This window comes from Cheilinus undulatus, linkage group 7, assembly GCF_018320785.1.
Source record: "Cheilinus undulatus linkage group 7, ASM1832078v1, whole genome shotgun sequence".
In the NCBI taxonomy this organism is placed as follows: domain Eukaryota; kingdom Metazoa; phylum Chordata; class Actinopteri; order Labriformes; family Labridae; genus Cheilinus; species Cheilinus undulatus.
This window is the reverse complement of record NC_054871.1, coordinates 51,780,626-51,793,098: the sequence shown is the minus strand read 5'-3', so window position 1 is coordinate 51,793,098 and position 12,473 is coordinate 51,780,626. Positions and strand designations below refer to the sequence as shown.

The 12,473-nt window shown below is 41.6% G+C and overlaps 1 protein-coding gene across 1 annotated transcript in view; it reads right to left on the bottom strand.

The window, feature by feature from the left end:
• The window catches only part of nmu (neuromedin U), a 28,688-nt gene that overhangs the window by 2,742 nt on the left and 13,473 nt on the right, over window positions 1-12,473 (bottom strand). The window contains exons 6-7 of the mRNA XM_041792118.1: window positions 1,252-1,305; window positions 1,125-1,167 (exon numbers count right to left, since the gene is read on the bottom strand). Of these exons, the coding sequence (XP_041648052.1) occupies window positions 1,132-1,167; window positions 1,252-1,305 (90 nt within the window). The 3' untranslated portion in view covers window positions 1,125-1,131. The remainder of the gene's footprint in view (window positions 1-1,124; window positions 1,168-1,251; window positions 1,306-12,473) is intronic.

The window sequence follows — 12,473 nt, the reverse complement described above, 5'->3', positions numbered from 1 at the left end:
GCATTCAGTGACTTCCCTTTAGTCCCTGCATCCATACTCCACATTAACATGGCTTCTCCCTCCTCTTACTCAAACAACAGCTCATACATCACTGCTGTGGCTCTCTCATGGCTTGGTGTCCCTACAGCAGGGGTTCTCAACCTCTTTAGCCCGCAACCCCCAAAATAAAGGTGCCAGAGACCGGGGACCTCCGCTGTACCTGAAGGTGGTTGAACGACCATGAACATTCAAGAATAGTCATGTGGAGACAAGGCTGCCATAAGGAGGGACAAAGGGGAAGGTTTCTGCTCATGGAGGTCAGCAAAATCATGATCCACTGTGAAGCTAAGCTGTGAAAGCCATATTTATATGTGACCTGAATAATAAGCACTCTTATCAAAGAAACCAATATCTTTATTTATTCATTTGTGTAGTGAATCATCTTCCTTAAATGTAAATAACTTTGTTAAAAACATGATAAAATAGTGTTAAAATGGCTAAAATTGGTTAATAATGGCAAATGGTGAAAAAGGTGGTGAAAAATAGATTTTTAAAGAACATAAATGGGTTAAAAGTTGAAAAAAATGAAAATAAGTTAAAGTGGCAAAAACAGGCACAAAAAAGTAGTAAAAGGGATTAAAAAGTGCCTGAAATGGCTTTAAGGCGCAAAAATTGGTGGAAATTAGGTGGAATGGGATGAAAAACTGATATAAACTGCAAACATGGGTTAACTGTGGTTAAAATGGGCAAAAAGGGGTGTAAAAAGTGGTTGATAACGGCAATAGTGAGTCAACAGAGGCAAGGATAGGCAGAAAGTGGCAAGAAATGGTTCAGAGGAGGCAAAAAAGGCAGAAAAAAGTAATAGAAAGGCAAAAATGTGCAAAATTGGTTGTAAAAAGTGATGAAAAAGGGTTAACATTTGGTAAAATTGGTGTCAAGTGGTAACAGCATAATTTTAAAAATATTGGTAGTTTTTTAAAGGCATCTGGCGACCCCCTCGCAGTGTCTCATGACCCTCAAGGGGGTCCCAACCCCAAGGTTGGGAACCACTGCCCTACATGACATGCTCGGTGAACTGACGCCATAAATGGAGGTATATTTTCATCAAACGCTGCCTTTAAAAGAAGAGCAAAGAAGAGCGTTACCTTTGAGTTACTTATCTTCTAAGGATCGTCTTCCGTTTCGTGGCTGTGAATGAAGCAGAATTTCACTAAACATTAGTCCTGTAAGGTTGTATTGTTTCTATTCTGTCTTGATTTAAAGCTGCCATACCCGATAGAGGAAGTAACCTCTGCTCTGGATTCCTCCTGGGCCCTGAAGCTCGGCCTGCAGAGACACAAAAACAAAAAGACTTTGGTTTGATGGGAGAAACATTTACGTCTTATTTGACATTTCCTCCGTGTCTCTCCATCTCTCCTCTGACAGCCCTCGCTCAAACATCTACGTCTGAATTTTTCCAAAACAAACAGCCACAATTCCTCTGTGTCCACTCGCTGAATGTCAGCCGCTTGATAGAAACGAGGGATACGCTCACCTGTCAGCTGCACTAATTTTAGACCGTAATTACTCGCAGCCCGAGAAAGAACAACTAATGTGGACTGAGCTCATCCACGGAGCGAGGAGAGCTGACCGAGCTGAATTACTCACATCAAAGAGGAAAACAGACAATCAGATGGAAAACGCACCTTTTAGTTTCAACATTTGATACAAACATACACAAAAACGTTTCTTCTGTGCATTCTGCAGATGCACAATTTCTGTCCATCCTGTGGTAGTTGTGGCTTTAAGTTCCCCTCATTTTCCCTCAGAAAGTGTAAAAACATCTAAAATCACATTCACAGCTGCACAGCTGCAGCAGTCATCTGCATTTTTAGCTACACAAAGCATCTTATTTTGATAGGGCCAGAGCACCAGAGGGTGCGAGGACCCTGATGAAATTGCTTTGGTTCTTCTTCTTATTTTTCCGACCCTTCAAGACTCATTTTGAGGGCCTTGACATGCCCAGAACTCCCCAAATTTCACAGCTTAATGCATCCTGGTGAAAAATGTTGTATTCTGGTAGTTTGTGACCCCATGGAGGCCACTAGAACTGGTAATCAGGAGCCCCGCCCATAGGTTTGAGCAGCATGCATGAAAATTGGTATACATTTGTATCATTACAAGGTGGACAAAAAATCCTCTTGGTACCATCCTCTAAAATGAACAGGAAGTGAGATCAGAGCAGGTTTATGTCCAAATTTGGCTTTTTTGGGGTCAATTTACAGGTAGTTCATCTGGACCAGAAACCCTGAAACTACTAATCTTATTGACTAAATTTTGATTTTTCCTCAGATTAGACAAGTTGGACATCCCAGGCTGTGCTCTGCAGGAGTTTTCATCAAAGGTCATACAAGTTATTGGACACATAATTTAGACCACCATTCTTGGCACTGTGCTCATGTTAATCTTTATGGAACTATCACTGCCCCCCTGCACACATTGATATACAATAGTTATCATTTTGTCACAGCACCCCCTGGTGGCAACAGGAAATGACTTGTTTTAGATTGTCTGCATGGTTGGTCAGATCTTCCTCAAAGTTGTTGTGGAACAGTCCTAACAGTTTGGGCATTGTGCCAGTCCAGGGCTCATGGGCCTCTTACCTTGAACACCATGAAACAGGAAGTAGTTTTTCAGGGGCTTAATGGCATCATACAATCACCAAATCTCACACATGATGCTTGTGAGTTACTCTGACTGACCATATGATTTTGACTTGGGGGCGTGGCCTAATGGCTCATACCGAGCATGGGTTTGCATTTTCCACACCTACACTGACAGGTGACTGTGGATCTCTCCTGCTCAAAACTTCCAAATGTTTCTCTGCTCTCTCTTTCAGCCTGCTGACTCTCCGTATACGTTCATCTTCGGTGTACTCCGGTTCACACAAATATCCTCTTGTATCCACAGTAAGCGGCACATCATCGCTATTCAAGTCGAAATCGCTCATATTACCTTTGTTTTAGCTTGGTGTGGTGTTATTATCCTGTAGAGGCTGCAGACCCACACAGCTGATCAGAGGATATCAAAGCGTGGCAGAAGGAAGCTGCATCGTAAACTAGTGACTGCCACAGAGGAGATTTTTAGAGGAATTAATCACTTTGTATGTTTTCGACACAGCCTACAGGTGAGCCAACAAATTTTTTGGCCCATTTTCACATAAAACTCCTTAAACTACGTGGATAAAATGTTCCCATCTACAGCCACTATGCCGCGGATCTCTCTGAGCTTGTAATAACCACAGGATCAACTTACATAGAAATCACTGGAGGTTAATGCCACTACTATAGCCAAGCACCTCAAACCACCCAACTCCAAAAACCCCTGAAATATCCCTTTAATGTCAGCGCAGTATGAACGTCTATCAACATTTTACCCCTGACAGTGGAGCTTCATCATCGCAATGCTGCAAAAATTCACCGTGACAACGCCTAGTAATTCTTTTAAAGGATACGGAGATAAACTGTTAAGTAGGAATGTGAATTCCTCTTTTCAAGACGATTCAATCAGAAACACAATTCACAGGCTAAAATTAAATTACCGTAAATCCTCAAATAAAGACCGGGGCCTTTATTTACAAAACTGATGAATTCACCAGGCCTTTATAAGAAGGAGGTTCTTTATTTAGAGCCAGGCCTTTATTTTTAAAACTCTCTGGGCTCTATTTTCGTAGACCAGGCACAGGCGCTGCGCACCTGCCCTGCGCCGCACCTACGCCGCGCCGACGGGGTGTGTCCAGGGCATTTTGCAATTTTCGTGCACGGCGCAGTCCGGCACAGCGCGTCGCACCCATGCCTCCGTCCCTCCCACCGGCGCAAGTGGCAAGGAGGGAGGAGAGAAGGCGTGAGTGGGTTTAACACAGCCGAGTGTAACCTTCACCAATCAAATGAACGCCTCTCCTTGCCTTTAAATGCGCTGCGGGCAAGGCGCAGTGCCAATTTCACCTCACCACCACCATGGACGAAGACAGCAGCAGCAGCTCCAGGCGGCCAAACTTCTCCCAGGAGGAAACTGATGTGCTGGTCCGGGAGGTCCAAGCTCGCAGTACCAGAATATATGGTAATGCTAACAGACCTCCACGGGATGATGATGCAAAAACTGCCTGGGAGGAAGTTACTAATATTGTCAATCAAGTTTGCCCAGATATTCTGAGAACCGCTGCCCAATGTAAAAAACGGTTCAATGATGTAAGGAGAAAGCCAAAAAAAAAGCTGTCAGAGCAAAGAAGGCACACAGTGGCCACCAGGCTGTGCATCAGAGGCCACGATGCGCATCACCGTGTGGACCACCTCGCGAGACAGATGTAATCTGTTCCTGTGTCATGAATAGGAGTACAAAATTAAGTGACAATTACATTAAACACAACAGCAGGCTAATCCAGGCATCATGCTTGTGATTCACCTGCATTCCTGCTCTGTCATCGCCAAATAGGAGAACCTTTGGTGATATATTCTCTCCCGGTATCTCCTCCTCATCCTCCTTGCAATAATGTACTCCATCTTTTTAGATCACGTTAAGAATAAAGATTAGAACAGAGAAATATGGGCAATCACAGGTAAATCCTTAAGACACCGACTGACTTATATTTATTCAGCGAGCGTCTCTCTCTTTTTTCTTTTCTTTTGAATTTCATGAGATGAGAGAAGCTGAAAATATACTCCGTATCGGATGTCGTGGCTGTTTGTGGTTGGCTGAGAGATGTGAACTTGCTAGTTTTTATCACTCCCAACTGCCATCAGGTTGAGTTTCAATTACGCGTGACAAACATCTTTGATCTGACATCAGATGTGACGGGACGATTTATATAGATACAAATGTATATGCTGGTTTAGACGGTTACATTAAATAGTGGTTGCTGTGATTGTTTATTGCATTGAAATGTGCCTGACACTCTGGAAACCTGCCTGTGAGGTTTTGGTGACGTGTGCGCACTGCGCGCCTGTCAGCCAAATTACCACTACACCGGGCGCGCTTCGCCTGCACCGCCAATAGACCAGGTTGGAGCTGGCAGGCTTTCAGCGCACCTTCCGCACAGTGTTTTGGCACGAAATTGTCACTGCGCCATGCTGAATCTGTCGACACCTCCCCCTGGTGCACCGCCACACCCATCTCGGCGCAGCCCGGTCTATCAAATTGCCAAATTGGCTGCGCACAGTGGTAAGCCGGACAAAATTACCACTGCGCGGGGTGCGCCACGCTCCGCCACCCTGCACTGCGCCACGAAATTAGAGCCCTCTGTCTGAGCCATGTTAACAGCTCATATTTTCATCTATAGCAAACAACACTGATAATGAAACTTCAGCAGTTGGACATATGAATATATTTTAACCTCTCTCTCTCCCTCTCTCTTTACTTTTTTAGGGCTCTATGAAATCCATTTTATTTTTTGCCAAATTCAGTTTTTTCCATTTTATTTTTTTGGAATTCTGTTTTTTTAACCTTCCCACTAATTTACCATAAAAAGAGTGTCCTTTATGTAAATAAATAAAATCTTCTCTTGTTAAATAGAAATAACCTTAAATTTACTGAAAAAGGACCACAACTGGCCCAGAAGCCTTTGTTTGGATAACCCTGATATAAACTAATCATAACCAGTGTCAGATATTTCCAACATTTTAAGACACATCCACGTGTATAATCACATCCTAAATGATGTTTATAATGTAGAAAAATCCTTCTGTTCTCTCAAACACAGAGTGATAGTAACTTAATAAGAAAGTAACATTAAAGTTAAATGGTTAAAAATAAACCTGTTACCTAAACTTTCTTTACTCTCTCAGTCTGTAACAGTGCATGCATTGTGTTTTACTCCTGACTGTAACGGTTCTCTCCTCATCTCTCTCCTCCTCGCTGACTGCTACGTTAATACAGACACGTGTTGGCTCGTTAAGCAACCAAAGGGAACTACAGAATCTACGGGAGGAATTATTAAGATAACTGTTACTCGAATTTAACATCATTTAGACTACAGGACTTCATAAAATCTCAAGTCAGTCCGAATCAAGTTTGAAGCCTCCGAGGGGTGAGCAGGTCCTCAAGTTGTAAATTCATCTGTGTGTCTCGCGCTCAGACACACCCTCTCTCTCCGTGACTCTGGTGTGGTGAGGTAAAACAACTCGAAGCACGGATGAGTTTGCTGAGGGTGTAACATTATGTTGCCAGTACTGTCCCGCGTTGAGTTACGTGATGTTTGCCAGTGTTTCGTGCAACTGCTTTGACACGCTGTTATTGTTAAGGAGGAGGCGGGGTGAGTAACATCGGTCATTAAAAGGGGCCCGGCCGCAGATTTGAATCCTAGTCTATATTTGAGGATTTACGGTAGCTGAAGTTTCAAGAAGACAAATTGGTCTAGTCTAGTCCAGTTCAATTCAATGCCAAATGATTATGAAATCACTTTAACTTTTTTTGCTTTATTAAACTGATTTTTAAGAATAGGAGGAAAAAGATTAAGTCCACATGACTTTATTCCTGATGAAGAGAACTGTAAGAAGTCTGTTGCACCACGTTAAACACCTCGGTACTGAGCCAGCAGCTACCGCTGACGTGTTACCCTCTGAGCTAGAGGGCGCTAACAAACTGTGATAGCACGCAGCAGCTAACAGCTAACACGTCTATCAGAGTCGGGCAATCCACCAATTCATGTCCCATTTTTACAGATCCAGCTAGTGTTGTACTCAACCACACCATCCGAGACAGAGTGCACAGAGACCAAGACACGACCAAGACTTTTTGGGATCGAGACCAAGTCAAGACCGAAACAGTAAAAATCCTGAGAATCACATGCCTATCACTGAGGAGTTCACGCTTCCTGGAATGACATACAGGAACACAAACACCGGCACACAGTTAATGCGCACACACACAATCTGTACTGTGCCTGGGTACGTTTGAGCCTAAGGGCCAGATCTACTAAGATCCCAATTTGCGTGTACTGATTTACGTGTGCAATCTAGAATTTTGCATTTTGGGTTGGACCGCGGTTTGCGGGTGATTTACTAAGAGTGAATGCACAAAAGACAAGAGGTGCAAACGTGTTGGAGACACTCCTATTTAAATGAGGATTTTGCGTGTTTCATGGTTTGCAGCATGAGAGCCGAACACGCAAAATGAAATTCAACCTTACAGAATTAGAGGAGTTGATGGATGAAGCCAAACACTTTAATGAGCTACAGCAAAGAAGCCCTCGGGGAGTCGGAGAGAAGAAAAAGAGTTTTCCCTGTTAGATTATGCTTCCTGGATTTGGGTGTTTTGGGTGTTTTTGCTCTGTGGATTTATTGTGGGGGGGTTTTCTGAGGAGACTGGTGGATAATAAACTTTTGCCTTTATGTTTACATGAGTCATAGCGTTTTAAAAAGACTTAAAAGACACTTAAAAGTGCTTGAAATAGGACGAGGTTGCTGTTTTCATTAGATTTGGACTTTAAGTTTATTATGAAATTATAAAGACTGAGATAAAATCTTTGATTTTGTTGTGACTCACTTTTCATTTAAATTTACGCACGACGTGTGCTTATGTTTTGGGGAGGTGATAATTAAATGGGAAGCGCTTTAAACTCTTTATGTTCTCTTGAGAGATTTATTGATTATATTTGTTCAGAATTGTTGTTTATTGCATTTTGATATATTCTTTACTTTAAAAGCTTTTTTATTTTCCTTTAAAGCTCCCCTTGTGTGTGTTTGATGCCAGCTTGAGAAAAGTTAAATGTTAGAACTTCACACAGAACATCAGAAAAACGGGATTGGGAGATCCCAGCTGTAATAGCTACCGTACACTGAATGACCCAGATCCAAAAAAAAGTAAACTTGCAAGGAGTTTTGCCATTGCAGGTATTGCGTGACTCCTTCTCGTGGTTGGCTCCAAATCTGCTCTGAGTTCCTCCTTCAGCTCCAAAATGGCAAGGCTGGATAGGCGATATGTTTTAATGACTGTTTCCTCATTCATTCCAAAAATGTTAACACGAGGGTGAAAAATGTGTTCTCTGCATCTTCTTTCATCGTTTCATGTCTCCTTCTTGCCACAATAACTGCAGCCATATATGCGCAATTGACCTATGGCTAAATCCCGCCCTCAAACGCGATGAGCCAATCACAGTGCGAATAGCCACTCCATATACTTGGACATCGGCTGCCTGGACTTCCATTGAAATGAATAGGAGAAAGTCAGTTTTCATCCAGTTTTATGAGGTTTTTTTTAGATTTTAAGTTTAAAAATGGTTAAACGGTGTTCATGGGGTACATGCGACTCCAACACAAGGTATCCTGAGAGGCTGGGTGACAGACTGTATTTTTACCCTTTCCTGAGCCGCATCTAAGCCGAGAAACGTGTCTTCTTTGGATAAAAGTTTTGCAGTAGACCACAACATCAACTCAACGTGGATAAAATTAACAACATCTGTTCTAAGGTAAGCCAACATCGTATCTGAGGCTACATATCGTCACTTTGCTGGTAAATATAAAGTTATCTTTAACATCTCTAACGCTAGCTAAAGTTAGCCTAATGTTAGCTCCTAGCTGCGTTGTTCGTTGTGTCACGTTGTTTGTTGGGAGTTCATTGGCCTATTTTATTCTAGTTTTTATTCTTTGGTGATCGTACATCATTGTTAGCTGTTGTCCAAAGGGCTCTAGTTAAACTAATGTTAACTTTTGGAGCTTAGCTTTGTTAACTTTTCTGTAATAGCCGAGATAACAAAGGCTGGCAACATTATGCTGAATGAGTCAGTGTAAATACTGTAGCACCAAACTAACGGAGAGACACTCTGGGTAAAGATGGTAAAAAGGCTGTTACATTTTTCTCATATTTTGACCAAAAACCTTATTTTCAGTGGCTCTTTGATGCTGATCCTCTATCTTGTGTTCTGAGGTTGTGATGGCAATGAGATGCAGTTTATCACGTATGCACTTGGACCTGTAAATTTGGGCTTGTAACTGAAGCTTTTTATCGACCTTCTCGACAATAAAATGATTAATATATCCCTCCAGTGCGTAGTTCAGACCCTTTTGGTGACTTCTAGATGATATGTGATCTTTCTGTCTCCAGAAATCATCAGTGGCCTCCTGTGAAATGCCTCCTACTGTGACAACTGCAGTAGCGTCTGTCAGGGAATGTTCATTGATTGTCCGAGTGAGTGGAGGGGGCGTGGCTTAGCCATAGGTCAGTTACGCATACGACAGTTGCACAAACAGTTTGCTCCTCCCTTCAAGACATGTTAAATATAGACGCAGTTTCTACGAGCAAAATTGCTGTCAGGTTTGATAAATCGCTTTGCGTGGGCTAAAATAATATATTTACATTTTCTCCTCCCAGGACATGCACAATTGCGTGTAAACGCCCCATATTGCATATTCATTGCGGTGGATGTACTAACTGGATGCAGCCGCGCTATTTTGTACCTTTGAAAGACGCAACCCTTTGCACGCACTGTTAGTAAATGTTTGTACATTTCTTTGCATGTGCAATGAGTTTGCACATGTTTTTATATACGCAAACCTTTTGTAGATCTGGCCCTAAAAGTCCAGTACATTTGACCAGCATGGGTACACACTACACGGATTAAAGAGCATTCTCTCTTTAATTCTATTTTTATTATTTTAACAGATAAAAACAAGGTGTTTGCAGCTCTTTCAAAGCACAACATGCAAAAATCTGAAATTTTACCAAATTTGTTCAACTAACTTCTTTTTAAAAATAAATCCTTGTATGTATTTAAAAGCCACTGACAAGTCTGGAATTATTTTAAATATCTGAAAATGAGATGTTTATCTACACCCCAGCCTCCGCCTTTATAGCTTAAAGCTTCTCCTCCCCCACCCCAGCCTCCTTTATAGCTTAAAGCTTTACCTCCTCCACCCCAGCCTCCTCCTTTATAGCTTAAAGCTTCACCTCCTCCCCCAGCCTCCTCCTTTATAGCTTAAAGCTTCACCTCCTCCACCCCAGCCTCCTCTTTTATAGCTTGAAGTTTATTGCACCCTCATATTCAGATTCATGCTACTATGAATGAATTGCTTCTGAATAATTTCATTGTTTGTGATGCAAATTGCAATAATTGCATCTACTCACATGGCGGCATCTAGCTAATCACTCCCTGGAAAGGCAAAGCAGCTGCTTGACTAACCTAGGGAGCGTCTCTGGAGCGGAGCTTTCGCCGCCAAGTAAAACTGTAGTAGATCAGATTAAGACGTTCCTGACTAAATTTAGGATGTAATATGTAATGATTTATTGCTTGAATTTGTTGAAAAGTACATGAGATGAGGAACATAATAATACGGTCATGGACGAAAATATTGGCACCCCTGGAATTTTTCCAGAAAATACACCATTTCTCCCAGAAATTGTTGCAATTACAAATGTTTTTGGTATACATGTGTTTATTACCTTTATGTGCATTGGAACAACACAAAAAGTCTGAAGAAAAAAGACAAAATTGACATAATTTTACAAAAAAATCAAAAAATGGGCTGGACAAAATGATTGACACCCTTTTTAAACTGTGGGTAAATCATTTTATTTCAAGCATGTGATGCTCATTTAAACTCACCTGTGGCAGTAACAGGTGCTGGCAATCTAGAAATCACACCTGAAGCCAGTAAGAATGTCTAAAAGTTGACTCAACCTTTGTGTTGTGTGTCTGTGTGTGTCACACCAAGCATGGAGAAGAGAAAGAAGAGCCCAGAATTGTCTGAGGACTTAAAAATATGAGCAATCTCAAGGTTTCATGACCATTTCCAGAGATCTTGAAATTCCTTCGTCCACTGTGTGTAATATAATCAAGAAGTTTATAACCCATGGCACCGTGGCTAATCTCCCTGGACATGGATGGAAGAGAAAAATTGACAAAAGAATGCAATGCAGGATAGTTGGAATGGTGGATAAACATCCTCAGTCAACTTCCACACATATTCAGGCTGTCCTGCAGACTCAGGGTGTAAAAGTGTCAGCTGGGACCATACATGGTCATCTGAATGAGATGAAGTGCTATGGCAGGAGACCGAGGAGAACCCCACTGCTGACAAAGAGACATAAAAAAAACCAGACTGGAGTTTGCAAAAATGTACCTGAGTAAGCCTCAGTCCTTCTGGGAGAACATTTTGTGGACAGATGAGACTAAGGCAGAGCTTTTTGGAAAAGCACGTCATTCTACAGTTTACAGAAAACAGAATGAGGTCTACAAAGAAAAGAACACAGTACCTACAGTCAAACATGGTGGAGGTTCAAGAATGTTTTGGGGTTGTTTTGCTGCCTCTGGCACTGGGTGCCTTGACTGTGTGCAAGGAATCATGAAATCTGGAGACTATCAAAAAATTTTGGGCCACAATGTAGGGCCTAGTGTCAGAAAGCTGGGTCTGTGTCAGAGGTCATGGGTGTTCCAGCAGGACAGTGACCCCAAACATACCTCAGAAAGCACCAAGAAATGGTTGGAGACAAAGCTGGAAGCTTTGGAAGCTGTTCTGAAGTGGCCAGCACTGAGTCTGGATTTAAATCCCATTAAACACCTATCTGTTTTGTATGGTGTATAAATAACCTATAAATAAAATGTATTATTATTATTATTATCAAGAAATCTCAAAACTGCTGTTGCAAGAAGCACCCTTCAAATCTGAGAGACCTGGAGCAGTTTGGAAAAGAAGAGTGGTCCAAAATTCCAGTTGAGAGGTGTAAGAAGCTTGTTGACGGTTATAGGAAGTGATTGTTTCAGTTATTTTTTTCCGAGGTTGTGCAACCAAATATTAAATTGAGAGTGCCACTAATTTTGTCCAGCCCATTTTTTGAGTTTTGTGTAAAATTATGTCAATTTTGTCTTTTTTCTTCAGATTTTTTGTGTTGTTCCAATGCACATAAAGGCAACAAGCACATGTATACCAAAAACATTTGTTGATTGCAACAATTTCTGGGAGAAATGATGTATTTTCTGGAAGATTTCAGGGGTGCCAATATTTTCGTCAAGGACTGTAATTGCATATCAAATTGCAATTGCAATATTTGGGGGTGGGGGGTTGCAATTAGATTAATTTTGCAAATCATTCAGCTCTAGTCCACACAAAGCTTTGAGGAGCTTTACAGCTTTGTACCTGAATGTCCAAAATAGATGTTAAAGCAAGGTATGCATGAATAAATAACAGGAACATTCAGTCATAAAGACCTCTACTCCTCCCAGACATGGATACAGGACTATATATGCAAGACAGAGAAATGCTCTTTCTGCAGCTTCAGCACTGACATTAAAGGAAAACATTCTACTTCATTCATGCTGCAATGACAGAGAGGAAATCAACGTTATATTTCACATGAAACATGATCACTTTTGACAGTCCACGCACCTCTGAGGATAACTGGTGCTGAGAATAAAGGAAAACATGCAGAATAATAATACTGCACCATAATTCTGGTTTATAGCACACACTGAGGGCAGACATAAAGATTTCTGACATCTGCAAAGTTCTCTGTGTCATATTTATGTG